General features: G+C 34.0%; 1 protein-coding gene across 1 annotated transcript; it reads left to right on the top strand.

Annotated features, from left to right (window-relative positions):
- The first annotated feature begins 7,231 nt into the window (after positions 1–7,231).
- Positions 7,232–14,391, top strand: LOC107769917 (MLO-like protein 8). The gene is made up of 16 exons (XM_075234250.1): positions 7,232–7,332; positions 7,575–7,722; positions 8,717–8,774; positions 8,862–9,073; positions 10,126–10,242; positions 10,955–11,015; positions 11,131–11,219; positions 11,343–11,417; positions 11,502–11,590; positions 11,679–11,728; positions 11,852–11,892; positions 11,966–12,139; positions 12,565–12,600; positions 12,695–12,762; positions 12,872–12,932; positions 13,740–14,391. Exons 2-16 carry the CDS (start codon positions 7,594–7,596, stop codon positions 14,145–14,147), a joined length of 1,668 nt encoding a protein of 555 aa, XP_075090351.1. The 5' UTR covers positions 7,232–7,332; positions 7,575–7,593; the 3' UTR covers positions 14,148–14,391.
- The last annotated feature ends 1,306 nt before the right edge of the window (positions 14,392–15,697 follow it).

Genomic DNA, 15,697 nt, shown 5'->3' with positions numbered 1-15,697 from the left:
CAGGTGGTGGTGCGTATATAACGCCGTAACCTTTTCCCATATCCCATATACATATAATATACGCGTATATAACGCTTTCTGGTCATAGGTCAATGTACATGTATAAATGCATGAAATGCATAAGAAATACGTTAATAAGATTTCTCGAATATCATAAAATCAATATGCCTTTCGGACAAACTTTATCAAATATGTATTTTTCTGAGACCCATGAATAGAGGATATAATAATAATTCACATAGGGAATCAAGAATATAGACATCCCTAGTATTTCTATGAATAGAGTCATTTATGAAAGTTGCGTATTTTGCTCGTTTCATTTGTATTATTTGGATCATGCTAAAAAGAAAGAGGGGATAGTCTTAACATACCTGGAGTAGGAAAAAATCAGTATTATGTTCTTGAAAAAGGTTGCACCGTACTCCTTTAGAACCGCACAATTTTACGTTGCTAATAATTTTCGTTAGAGTCCTTTTGATTGCAAAAATTCACGTTCTTTTGTGGGAATTTGCAGAAAATAGGTAAGAAGTCACGTTGCTAACATCTCATCATTTGTGAGTGAGTTTGCTGAATGTTTCTATGAGCTTTGTAGAGATTTACTAATGAATTAGAGAGGTTGCTTTTTAATAATTGAGTGTGGGCCCCACTTAGCAAGACTTTTCCACAAAAATTAATCTAACTTTGCCACTTGCTTTGTGAATAAGGATGGCATGCGGGCCGGTTAGGACCGAGCCCGGCCCAAGATCGCAAGCCCAAATAGGCGGTGGGCCTAAATGGTCCTAACCGGATAGGACCGGGACCGTGGAAAGGTGGGCTGGGTAGTGGGCCGATCCCATAGGCGAGGCTCGTGAGACCGGGACCGGCTGAAAAGTGGGCCGGATCAAGTGGTCCTAAACGGGTCTATCCGGGCCCAACGACTAATTTTTGTAAAAAATAAAATCTGCCATAAAAAGGAGTGGAAACATCGAAAAACTCAAAAAAGAAAAAAGAAGAAAAGAAAAGGAAAAAAACAGCTAGAGTTGGATTGGTATTAGAAAGGATTTTGCTTTCCAAAAAAGAGATACCCACTCGTTTGCCATTCATCACTTCTAAGGAACTTTTTGTATTTTCTAATTAATAGTCGTTATAGCATTTAAATTATGGCCGTTTTACCTGCCAAAATAGTCGTTGCCTATTTATAAAATAGTCATTTAATCCCCTAACTTTGTTTTAACCCTAAATTTTTTATAATTACACTTTCCCCCTATTTTCAACTATAAATACCCCCTCATTCTTTCATTTTTCTCACAAAATCATCAATCTCTCTATAATTTTCTTCTATAATTGCTTGCTTTATTGTTACGATTTGTGCAAAATTGTGAAGTTGGTGAATTGAAGTCTTCAACGATAATTAATTTTTAACAAGTTGTTCGTCAATTCGGTAAACTCGTTCTAACTCTTAAGTTTTAATATTATAGTTTTGTTTGTTTTATTTACTTTGTATTGCTTGATTAATTAAGATGGCTTATTCCTTTAAAAAGATTTTTAGTAAATATAAGGAAAAATCCAAGAGTGGTGAATCTAGTGGCCAATATGTTCCTCCTCCACTTCCCCCCGGCTCCCCGACCCAAACTTGTTACTCGTCCTACACCTCCTATTCTTGATAGCGATAATAGTTTATTACAATTTACCGAGAGTCAATTTTGCCATAATATTGCACCCGGTGAACAATTAAACTATGAATATATGAATGCTCTTTATGGTAATCCAACTGTTGATGAAAATGATGATGAAGAAATAGATTTTGATGAAACGCAACCGGATGACGATACACCCACTAGTCCTGCTCCTGAAGTTAACCCTCATGTTACTACCCCTACTTTTTCTGCACAACCTTCTAAACGGGTAGAAATATCTGTTGTTTGGCCATTTTTTACTCAACTAAGAGAAAAAAAATAGGGCTAAGTATGGCAAAGAGTTAGTTTTTAAATATGTTGGAAGTCGGGGGGAGGGAGTTTGACTAAACACATATTGCTATACCCTCAAGATAAAGCTAGATATTTTCATATGAAAGCTTTGGCCGAGGGGACAAGTGCACCTAGTCAGGCTGACCTTAGTACCGGGTCAAATCAATTTCAACCGGGAATTAACACTGTTACCGATAGTATTTTATATTATGATCCAAAAAAAGATCGGAAAGAATTGGCAAAAATGGTTACTGTTATGTGCTTACACTATAGTTTTCCTTCTAACCCTCACTTTGTGCATTATATTAGAAAAGTTTATAATCCTACTTATAAATATTTTCCTCGCACAACCGTAAAGAGCGATATTAATAAATATAAAACATGAATATGAACAATATTTGCGCTATTTATTTACTCATATAAATTGTCGTGTTGCTATTACAATTGATATTGGTAGAATTGGTAATGACTGTGATTACCTTACTGTTACCAGTCATTGGATTGATGAAGATTGGATAATGCAAAAGCGCATTATTGTTTATAGAATAATTAATTTACGTCACACATGACAGTTTATTTCTAGCATGGTTACAGATATTTGTAGATATTTTTGCATTAGTGATAAAATAATATCAGTTTCAATGGATAATGCTACTAGTAACACAAATGTTGTAGCCTTGCTTACCACTACACTAAGTCCTGCATTTAGTAACATTTTTCATGTTAGATGTATTTGTCATATTTACCATTTAATTGTGGGTGATGGTATGCGAATTTTAAATGTTGAAATTGAAAAGGTTAAAATGGCTCTTAATTGGCTTTTTATTCAAACCGTAGAAGTAGACTTAGAGAATATTTTAAAAGATGTGATGAATTTGACCTAAGAGAAAGAAAGGTTCCTAAACCTTGTCCAACTAGATGGAATTACATGTATGAAAGTGTAGTTGTTGCATATGAATATAGAAACCCCATAAACTCAATGTTTAATGCTCATGTAAGTGATGATGATGAGCACCTTACAAATACGGATTGGGCTAATGTTAAAATGCTTGTAGATTTTTTAGAAAAATTTCATATTGCTACAAATGAATTTTCTGGGCAATATTATCCTACTGTTTCTAACTGTTTAGTTTATATTGCAGAACTTGCAAATTTGTTTGATCATTTTTCAGAGGGTGGGGAAATTTATCAACTTGCTATTGATTCTATGAGAAAAAAGTTTAAAAAATATTTTTTCCCTATTCCCCCTATTTATGGTGTTGCTGCATTGTTAAATCCTACTATGAAATTAGGAGGTCCTCAATTTTGATATGAAACTGTTTATAATGGTTTAGCACTTGAAGATGAGGAGTTGTCTAAACTTCCGGACGCAATAGCCTCAATTAAAATAAATGTTTAAACTATTTATAATGTCAAGTTGCATTAGATCATGCTAGACCAAATGTTCTAACTCCTTCTTCTTCTAGTTCTCAATCATCTAAAAGAACTGCAGGAGTAAGAGCACTTAGTGCTTGGGCGGGGTTCAGGGGTTCTCAAGGTTCTAATACTAGTGATTTTTCACAACTAAATGAGCTTGAAGTTTATTTGTCACAGGGAATTGAGGAAGTGAATCCCGACGGCTCATTTAATATTTTGGATTGGTGGAAGGACAAAGAAAAACACTTTTTGATTCTTTCAAGGATGACCCGAGACATTTTAAATATTCAAGCATTAACAATGGCATCAGAGAGCGCTTTCAGTCAAGCAAGACTTCAACTTGGTAATTATAGAGCGTCTATAAGGGAGAGCTTGAAAAAATTAGTACTTTTTATAGATTGGATCCGTTCGGAAAGAAGAAATTTTGAACTTGCTGAATCACAACCAGAGGTAGACGAAGCTTACGATGAAATACTAGCTGAACTTGCGGAGGATGTTGCTTCGCCCGGAAGTGGTGATGACCAAACTTCTTTTCCGCCCCCACCAACGAAAATTCCTCCGGACCTTGAAGGATTTATGAAATTTGTAAGAGATACCATGTAACTTATATGAACAAAAATTAATATGTAACTTGTATTTTGGCACATCTTAATTAGTTTCTTTTTCTTTTCAATGGTGGTATTAGCACCTTATTGTGCTCATTCCATATGGAGGAGGAAGACTAAGAAAGATATTGCCATATTTTTTTAATGTTATAATAAAATTATAATGCATTGCTTTAAATATTTCTTTAAAATATTTTTGTCTTTAAATTTGAATTAAAAAATTTAAGTCACAATTCTATAATATAATTTACAAGGAATTGCCTTAGATATTATTATTACCATTTTTTTTCTCTAACTTCTATAAAAAAAAATTAAACAATAGAAAGTATCTATTGGACCCACTTAGGCCCGTGACCGACCCACTTAATCCAGGGCCGTTAGTTCGTGGTCCCGGTCCCGGGTTGGTTCCAACAAGAAGCCCGCGAAACCTGGAACCACTTAGGACCGGCCCACTTAGGACTGGGCCCACGAAGTCCACTTAGGACCGGGGCCGACCCACATGCCATCCTTATTTGTGAATAAAGAGTCACTTGCTTGACTATGTCTTGCTGCCACGTTGGGATTCAAGACTTATCCAAAAGATTTCAATTAATTATCCCTCAACTTCTTAATTAACTAAGTAATGTCTCATTACCTAATAATTAACCAATTATCTACATAATTACTTAAAATACTACTCACTTTTAACACCCCTTATACAACTTACTATTATGGTCATGTGGTACCTTGTATGACACTAGTCCATAAATACGGGGTATTATAGCTTAGACCGTATTTTATCCCAAAATGTCAAATTTTGACAAAACTCATTTTCTTTGATTCGTTTACCCTTTCACATTCACGAATTTACTCATCATTTGTTTGAAATTGCATAATACTTTAATCTCCAAATAATCTTTTCCTTGGACTGATGTCAATTACCTTACGACAAATTCAATGTACAATACTACATGGTGTAACATCATCGTAACAAATTACTGCGGAGCGTAACATCATCATAATAAATTACTGCAGAACGTAACATCGATGTAATAACGTGAGGCGTAACACTTTTCCTTCACCTTCTTCCCTCCATTTCTCCTCCACCCATCTTTTAAGCCCAACGATAGATACCTCAATTCTTTTAAGCCCAACGATAGATACCTCAATTCATTAGCAATCATTTTAATGAAAAACAATCAGTATTTCACCTTTCACATGAGCAAAATTTTGTTTCTTTTAATTTTCTAAACTCAGCTTTTTATGTCTTTCAAACAACGACACTTCTAAAAATTTGAAAATTCAGTTTTTAAATTTAGATCATGAAAAACAAACCGCGACCTATTTATTTGCAATTGAGGACATGAAACAATAAAAAACACTGAACCTGCTTCGTACGCGATACGTCAAAAAGATCAATACTCTTGTCCTTTTCTACTCTTAGGTTTGATTATCTCGTAAATATTTTAATTACAAAACTCTTCATTTTATTAGTGGTATACCATACCACTAACAATAAAAAAACAGGGGTTTGGGGTGTTTGGGGGGGGGGGGGATGGAATGAACTCCAATATTACATAATAACAAGATAGTTGTAAAATCGAATCTCATACTATTTATTAAAGAATATATCCCAACTATTATTTAATTCCGAAAGATAATTAATAGTAGTTGTTGAGAAAAGTGTCAATACAGTTTAATGAGTTGGTTCTTAATCTTATTCTAAAAGGGGAGCCACAATTATGATTAAGAAAGCTGATCATCTTTTGTTGTTCTCTCTTGGCATTCGCACATTATACCATTATATTTATATGTAGAAGAAAAAAAAAATCCAGCTCATCCGCCCTAACTTAAGAAGAAAAGTTGTCAACATAAAAATAATATTTTTTTGGTCGTGTTAAAAGCTTAATAATATGAATAAAATGAAAGAGAAAGAGAAAGATTAGAAAAAAGACAAAAGGGACCACGGAGCGAGATGAGCTTAAGACTTTTTCTTTAGAAATAATAATTGACATATTGACGAAAAAAGAAGTAATTGGTATACATACAATAAAAGAGAGGAATCATTTTAGCAAGCAATTGGTGGGGAGGTTGAATATTTGTAGCTTGTAGGTCTATAACTGGAAAAGTGAAGGAAGTAGCACTATTTTTAACGGTATTATCAATTAATTTTTGCAAAAAATAAACATTACTCAATTCTCAAAAAATGAATGCAGGTCCCTGAACAAAATTTCCATCTTCCGTTGCAGCTGTGCACTGTGTATCCATTAATTCCCACACGTTTACACTTCACAACGCAACGAATTTATATTTTATATTTATAGTGTTTTAATAAATTTATCTGACATAATTTGAATTAGCAGAACTAGTAAATTTTGAATAGGTTAGAGAGATTTTAATATTTTTTATTAATATTATATATATATAAACTTATTTTTGCTATTACTCTTTTTTTTTTTGTTTTAACATGGTTATAATATGAGTTAAGCTTAAATAAAGAAGTAAGGTGACTCCAAGTTTGTTTAGGATTGATGCATAGTTATTTGTTATCGTTTGTCGTAGAAAAATTTGACTACCGCACACCTAAACTCTAATAAAATATATGCTTATTCCCGGTCCATCTAATTGAATACAAGTTTTAGAAAATAAAATTCATAATACAACAACAACACCCCACTATAATCTCATTAGTACGGATTGAGAGGGTAATTTGTACGCAGACCTTACCCCTACCCTTGGGTAGAGAGTTTTTTCCGTTAGACCCTCGATTCTCTCTCTTCAAGAACTCATCGCCTTACTATTGGGGTGATTCGAATTCACAACATCCATAAATTCATAATATTAGTTATTTTTTATTTTTCGTTTAAATTCTACTCGGCCGTCCTAGTATTTTAAGCAGACAAATTGACGCGATCTGCGCCTCCAAATTCTCCAGCCAGTCACGGAGTATTAATTGCTTTCAGATCCAATGTTCCTCTTTTCAGACATTACTTACAGTTTATTACTAATTCACCCCTTAATCAAATTTACTGTTTCACTAATCACTTTTTAAGTCAAAACTACACTTCCTTATGGTAAGTGGTAACTTAGAAAAATAAAATTGTAATTGCACCGATAATATAAACTATTTAGACGGTTTGGTGTATATAACGCTAAATTCTTTTTTCTAACCATATCTCCTCCCCAAAAAAGCCCCTTAAACCCAAAACCCATTGCCCAATTCCCCCCTAAATCCTAATTCAGGTTTGGCGTTACAAAATAAATACAAACTTAATCTTTAAGCGCCGACTGCCTCTCTTTCCCCTCAACCTCTGATCCACTATGTGAAAACAAGTCCTACAAAATATTCTAAAGAATAATTAATGAAAAAAAATAGTAAATATAAAGTAAGTACATGTCACATTAATTATGGAAGGCCTTAGTCACTTGCATACCTCTATGAACTACAATAGAATAAGTATCAGTTTTGTTTTAGAATAGTGCAATTAAATGCATGCATTTACTATATCCTAAGAGAGTTCAAACCCAGAATAAATTTTTACCAGATTGATAGATACCCCATTAACATTATTTTTTAGGAGCTCTTTATTTTTTTTGCATCTGAAGCTCAAAAATCTTGGTTTTTCAGAGAGTGAAGTTTTGTAGGAATGGCAGGTGGGGGTGAAGGTACATCAAGACAACTTGATCAAACACCCACTTGGGCTGTTGCTGGTGTTTGTGCTGTCATTATTATCATTTCTATTGCCTTGGAAAAGATTATTCACAAACTTGGCACTGTATGTATGCTAAATATTTAATCTTTTGTTCTTCAGTTTGTATTTTTGTTAGGGATTTTAATCTTTCTTTTTCTGGTTCTTAATCTTGGATTTTAATGTACAAGATGTGTTGATATCACTCCTAGCCAGCAGCATTACAATAAGTGTTTGCTTGAAGAAATTTCCTTTCTTGTTTCTTGGTTTGGTATTAAGAGGATTTTGCAGCTATATTTGCTGTTTGACTTTTTAATTTCAAGACAATATCTTTTTGTCTGCGGAAGTATTGCCTCACCAAATTTGAAGTTGGATTTATATTCTTTGTAGAGCCTGGAAATTTTTCTTGACTGCTCAGATACTGATTACCAAACCATGGGTTGTTTCTCTATGAGTATACCTTTGTTTTGCTAGTCCTAACCCTTGCCTTGTTCTTCCCTGTTTTCCCTCTTTTGCTAGTCCTAATCCTTTCTTAGCTTTGAGGTAATTTCATGTGTTTAAATTAGTTTTTCACATTTGGTTTTGTTATCCTGTGCTATTTCTGTTACTGTTACCCCCCAAAAGAAATGTACCCATATTGGATTCTTGGACATCATAGCTATGCGGTTTATGTCATTGGTCGTGGGACTTATTTTCAACCATTGAACGCCTTTTATGTGCTTCCTTTTGAGTTTTGATCAATTAAGCAAAAAAGGACGAGAGCAAAAAGTGGTTCCGTGTTATGCCTTGTCAAATGAACATTCCGTTTAGTCTAGCAGAAACTATATTGCCTTGTGATATATTTTATTAAGGACATCTACTTGGAGTTCATTGTTCATCCTTTTATTCAGATGTTTGGGCTTGCCTTTGCTCTGTCAAGGAGCATCTTGAAGTGCACACGCATTTGTGTTTCCATATTGTATATTTTGATATTTATTGTATTTATATTGACATGACTTCTACCAATTTATAGTGATTGTTTGGGTCCATGTGAATCTTCACTTCTCTAGTGATTTACTTACAAAATGAAATCTTTTCCCAGTGGCTCACAGACAGGCATAAGAAAGCTCTATATGAGGCTCTGGAAAAGGTTAAGGCTGGTAAACTTTTGTGCTCTCAACTTCTTATCATTTTACTGCGGAATAGTCTTGTTTTCTGTGTTAATGACTCCTCTCTAATTGTTGCAGAGTTGATGATTCTTGGTTTTATCTCATTAACGCTTGTATTCAGCCAGTATTATATTGCTGGAATCTGCATCCCATCAAGTGTAGCTGACACAATGCTCCCGTGCCCTGCTATTGACAAAAGTGCTAAGACGGATGAAGCCGAGGAACATCGTCGGAGGCTTTTATGGTATGAGCGCAGGATTTTGGCTGGCGCAGAGCCTAAATGCAAGGATGTAAGTCATAAATTTGTATATGGAAAAAATGACATTGCAGGGGTTTTGCTTGTTGTAGTCAATCACCCTTTCCTTGAATTAATTTAGGTGACAACTAATTTTTGTTTATCTTTTTTAACTGAGACAATCAGATATGATGCACAAACCTTTTAAAATATTTGTTACTCGAACTGATTCACTTTTCAAATAATCAGACTGCCAATAAGAAAGCTGCAAAACAAATTACAGTTCTCATTCCAGTATATCCAGGTATATGGAAAGTAATTTATATTGCATGCCTGTAGCCTGATCAAAGATTCCTTTCGAAGTTTCCGCCTTCAATAAATAGTAAGCAGTCTTAGGTCTCTCCTCTCGACGTGCAAAGAAAAACGTTTAAATAACTACGTAGTTCAATTCATACATTGGTTAGAAGGATCCATATTTTGTGTTGACAATATATAAGATCCACCTAATGTGGTTCATTTATTTTAGGATCCTCCTGACAATGGTTGCCTGCTCCAACTTATATACTTCGGTGGTATGTTCCTCCAGGGGAACCTGGTGTGTATGTGTGTGTGTGGGGGGAGGGGGATTAATCTCAGTATGTTAAGATTAGCAGGCTTGATATTCTTTGAATAACCTAGAATCCTTCATTTACTTAATTGGATGACCATTTATTTTAGATGATGAGAATGCTAAGTTTATTCGGTATTAATCTCCACCAGAATGAACACTTGTTTGTCCTTTAAATATCCTGGTAGCTATTGATAAACGAGAAAACATCTGATGCCGTAACATTTAAGTAGTTTCCTGAAATAGAATTTTAGGATTTGCCGCTCTACTGATACTGCCAGTGTTATCTTAGTGTGAAATTTCGTAACAAAAGTGCCATTCTATCAATAATCGATACATTTCATCTAACTGTTTCTTCCTTTAAAGTTAGCTCAACTACCAAATAATTACCTTTTTGGTTTATCTATTTTGGATATTTATGTAGCATTTCCTCTAAATTTACTAAATTACAGCATGCTCTAGGCTCTCTTTATCAAACTAATTTGAGTAACCTTTTACAGGGACGTGTTTCTCTCATTTCTGTCGATGCGCTGCATCAAATACACATCCTTATATTCTTTTTGGCGGTCCTTCATGTGATATACAGTGCTATTACTATGTGGCTGGGAAAACTTAAGGTAATTCAAAGTATAATTTTCATTAATTCCTGCATTATACTTGAACTGCTGTGCCATTTTGTGTCGACCTTTTGGAATATCAAGAGAAACTCTGGTGGAGACCAGTTATTGGCTCTATATTATTTGTTGGTTTCTCTGGTCCATACCTTGAGCCCTTCAGAATTCAGATGATATATCACATTTGGACAAAGGTTAAATACTCTACTGGTAATGACTTAAAGACTGCAATACCAAATGCTTATGACATATTTAATGTTGATCCTCTCCTCCTTATTAGAATATGCCATTATACTTCCTTGGCTGTCGCATCCCTGAAGTACTTAAGCATCTAGCATTTTCTCTTTTCCTCATAGTAATGAATTAACTAATATTCAGAAAGTGTATGAAATCATTCCAGGAGTCTGGTTTACACGTATGCTCGATGATTTCTGGGGTCTTCAGGATAAGATGACGAAGTCAGTTTTTTCTTGTTTCATTGAAGATGCATGTGGTAAAAAAAGCAATTGAAGATAAATTTCATCTGTGTTTCATCCAACTTGTTATATTTTTTTTAAGCATTTTTTGTTTTGGTTGATAAATTAGATATCAACCAAAGAATTCGACAGTCAGTCAAGGGGCGCTGGTCATGGTTCAGGGTTTTGTTCTTTATTGATATTTGTTACTCTCTATTTTAGATTCTAGACTGTCTAATGCTTGAAAATATGTTCTTCAGATTCGTGGCTGGAAAGGATGGGAACAAGAGACCTCAACCCATAACTATGAGTTTTCAAATGGTATGTCATAGTCTGCTGTACAAATGGTGGAAATCTCTGATTTGCTAGTATACTGTGTTCGTTATCCTCATTTATTTGGATTGGGAATTGACCATTTCTTACATGGAACTTATAGATCCTTCAAGATTTCGGCTTACTCATGAGACATCATTTGTCAGAGCACATACTAGTTTCTGGACCAGGATCCCAATCTTCTTTTACATTGTAAGTAAGACACTTATATGAGAAGATATTGTTATTTTTATTCTATTTAAGAATTGCTTTATTCTTCAGCACATCCTGAAAGAAGAGTAATGGTTATTAAATATTGCAATCTTATCTTTCCAGGGATGTTTCTTCAGACAATTTTTCAGGTCCGTGAATAAGTCTGATTACTTGACCCTCCGCAATGGTTTTATCAGTGTGAGTTTAGTTCTTTAGAGTTATAATTTTTTTGTCTTTCTTCTATGTTTTCTGTAGAAATTATAGATTATGCTTCTTATATAGGTTCATTTGGCTCCTGGAAGTAAATTTAACTTCCAAAAGTATATCAAGAGGTCATTAGAGGATGACTACAAGGTAGTTGTTGGTGTCAGGTAGAGAGATGTGCTATTTCTTTATCTCAGTTTTTCCCAACGAACTTGTACTGTATCATATCAACTGACTTATATTTGCTATTGGCAGTCCAGTTTTATGGGGATCGTTTGTGGTTTTCTTGCTCCTAAATGTTAGTGGTAAGTCATAGTGTGATGGAAATATATTTGGACAACCCTTTTTTTTCCTTCTATTTCACTTTCACTAATTATGTCTGTTATTCGACATTTTTATATATTTTTGAAACATTTGATACATTTCAGGGTGGCATGCGTTGTTCTGGGCATCCTTAGTTCCTATGATTGTAAGGTTTTTTCTTCCTTGTCCACCTTTTGTGATTCCATTGCAGGGAATTCTGATACTTATTATTTTCTCAGATCATATTAGCTGTTGGAACAAAGCTTCAGGCGGTGTTAACAAGAATGGCTCTTGACATCTCAGAGAGACATGCAGTAGTCCAAGGCATCCCTCTTGTACAAGGCTCGGACAAATATTTTTGGTTCGGACGACCTCAATTGGTTCTTCACCTCATCCATTTTGCCTTATTTCAGGTATTACATGTCCCAATCAGATATATGTGATAAGCTAAAATACTGGAGTATTAGAGGACTGGAATGTACTTCTTCCGTTTCAATTTATGTATGTAGTTTGACTCGGTACGGAGTTAAAGAAAAAAAAGAAAGACCTGAAACTTGTACCAAACAGATAATAATTGTCTCTCGTCTGTTTCTATGAATAACTTGTGAGAGATAAATGTGTGGCTAACACTGCAAAGTAAACGTTCAATTGTGCGTACATTCATGTCTAGGATTTGTGCTTGAAATTTAATAAAGAAGGGAAAATAGGGCTGGGGTCTGGATTTTAATAGTTTGCCTTATGTATTTCATGCAATTCTCTATCTCCATCTGTTTCCTACACTTACAAAAGTTTCATTGTTATGTGTATCTGATGCTAATCTATCATTTCAATTTGACAGAATGCGTTCCAAATAACATATTTCTTGTGGATATGGGTAATATTTCTTCCCCTTGTATCAAACTTCCCAAGATATTCGGTTTTTAAAACCATGAAACTATTGGTTGAAATGTTGATTATTTATTTTGCAGTATGAGTATGGGCTAAAATCTTGCTTCCATGACAAGTTTGGCTTCGTCATCGCGAAAATTGCTTTGGGGTATGTTACTTGCAACAGAAAGTCACTTTATTGGATGACTATATATATGTTCTCAGAGCTTCAAACTGAAGCTTACTCTTACTGAATCTACTTTGTTGTCCCATTACAGGGTGGGAGTTTTATTCTTATGCAGTTATATCACTCTTCCACTCTATGCCCTTATAACTCAGGTATTTTTATCAAATACTAACTGGAAGTTCCCAAGTGTCACGGTCCCCCCACCCCCCACCCCCAACCACCAACCACACACACACACCCAAATTGAAAGCATAAATGTATTTAGGTTCTTTTCGCACCGCTCTGTGGGGTCATAATATTTGTGTGGTTATATAAGCTTCTCTTTAAGGTTGCTTCAAAAAAAAAAAATCTTCTCGTTAAGGGCAAAATGGATAAAATGAAAAGTTCAAAGTTAAATTGTTTCTAAATTTTAAATATAGAAACGTATCATTCTTTTTGAAACGGACTAATAAGATTATTGTGTCATCTAAATTGAGACTGAGGGAGTAGCTTTTAGCAAGACGAAAATGTGCCATAGGAAACTACATGAACTTCTTAGTACAACAATAACAATTTCTACATCACATTCTCAATCAAGTTGGAATCGGCTGTATATATCTTCACTGCTCATGTTGCTCTGTTTGGGCTCATCTCAATCAATATTACTCTGTCGCTTTTTGTTTCTCGAGATTCAAACTATTTCTTCATCATATTGATATTAGAAGAATTGCAACTTGTAATATTTTTCGTATAGTTTTTGAGTAGCTAAATTTTAATTTTAAAATATTGAGTTGATCTAATCCATATCTTCGAAGATTAGTCAAATTGACTCTCGAAAACGGAAACATGACAACTTATAAGGGACGTGAGTATATGAAACAGTATTATACGTGTGGACTTTGTTGTGTATTAGCTAAGACTTGTTGTACTTTACATGGGAAAATAGGCTTAATTTTTATTGTCATGATTGGAATTTGCAGATGGGCTCCAATATGAAAAAATCCATTTTTGATGAACAAACCTCAAAGGCATTAAAGAAGTGGCATATGGCCGTGAAGAAGAAGGCAGGAGCTAAGGGAGACAAATCCACGCGAACACTGGGCAGTGGAAGTCCGAGGTCCTCCGTGGGCTCGCCTCTACACTCATCGATTGGTCCTACACTTCATCGGTTCAAAACTACTGGTCACTCAACACGTTTCAACGGCTATGACGATCTAGAAGCATCTGACCTCGAGAACGATCCAACTACACCGATAAACCGTCCAGAGGACTCAAATGCACAAGTTACTGATGATGATACTGAACTTGAAGTGCATGTTCCTCAAAATGAAGAATCTACTAGGAATGAAGATGACTTTTCATTTTCGAAGCCTGCCCCTCAAAGGTGAAAAAGGAAGCAGGTAACAAATGCATATGGTTATCTGAGTAGTGGCTGCTTCCCTTCTTTCTACACTTCTCTTATCTTTTTGCTAATTCATATTTTTGTGTTACATTTTTGGAGGAATATCATACAAAGTAGTTAGCCATTCCCAGAGAATCATATACATAATATATTGTCTCCACTACTATTTCTTGCCTTTTTACTATCTTCAATTTTAAAAGTATACAAGAAAGGAAATCTGGATTTAGCTATGAAGTTTAGTTCGAAAGTTCAAACACTAGGCATCTCTTTTCCTTATTATTTGTTGTTATACTTTCAAGTTTACCTTTAATGACATGCTTTTACAGTCACAAAAATATTATGACATGTTTAAGATAACAAGTTCGAAAGCTCTTTTTGCGCATCCAAATAATGCCATAAAATGAAACGAAGGGAGTAATAGTTGGTGTATAATTCTACCTTGGATTAAGTATTTTTGTGAATTCGGTACATTATTAATAGACGTGTGTCATGTGTTCTAAGCAGGGTCGAATGTTGTGTTCTAACTGACTGGTTCAATTGAACCCATAACTTTCGACGCGGAGTAAAAATTTATGTACAAAAATTTATTAAAATTACAAAAATAGTAGGTAGATATGAACCTATAACTTTAAAACTATAATGGGTTCAATGCTAAAAACTTTGAAGGTTGAACCCATAACATTTAAATCCTGAATCTGCCCCTAGTTTTAAGTACGTTGTATTACTTGAATAGAGTAGTTAGTTAATATGCACTCTTATTTCAATTTATCATTTAGAGTCTTTTTGGAAAGCCACCTAGGAGTTGGATTTAGTTGTAATTACACAGTTTGACATGTTTGTCAGACAAAATAATTACTTGGCCAACATGAAATTGGGTGTAATTGAGAGGGTGTAACTACACTCTTCAATTCTCAAAGGAGAGGTGGGAATTTGTGGTAATTACACAGTGTAATGTAACTTTTCTAGAAAAAATTCTAAATATATTAAGTTCTATTTTGTTTACAATATTTCTTTTTTATTTCTCTTATTATCATTTTTTAACCTTCCAACATGTTTGCTTATTGTGTGATTTCCTACAATTTTGCAACTTCTCATATTTTGCTATTTTTTTCTTAGTTGTTAAACACAATTTCGTTTTTTACTAGCTTTATTTTCTATTTATTAGTACACAATAATTATTAAGAAAAAATACCTTTTAAACTCATATTTATCTTTTTGTTATTTAAAAAGTGCAACAAATCATAAATTTCATATTTTACTCATATGAGTTGGTAAAATTTTAAATTCATAATTGAAACTTTTACTAATTATTAAGTTAAGATATTATTTATTTGAAAAATGTCAAGATGGCGATAATTATTTTTCGATATTACTTACCAATTTATAATTATTTAATAATTTTGTTTTAAAAAAAATATAGTTTAAATACCTGAATATAAATAATATCTAGCATTTCTTATATATGCATGTATTTGTAACACATTAATGAGTTAGTAAAAAATATTAAATCACTATTGAAATTAATTAAAAATAATA

Source organism: Nicotiana tabacum, chromosome 17 (genome assembly GCF_000715075.1).
Source record: "Nicotiana tabacum cultivar K326 chromosome 17, ASM71507v2, whole genome shotgun sequence".
NCBI classification, from domain to species: Eukaryota; Viridiplantae; Streptophyta; class Magnoliopsida; order Solanales; family Solanaceae; genus Nicotiana; species Nicotiana tabacum.
The sequence above is the reverse complement of the archived record's forward strand: the minus strand, read 5'-3'. Positions and strand labels throughout refer to the sequence as shown.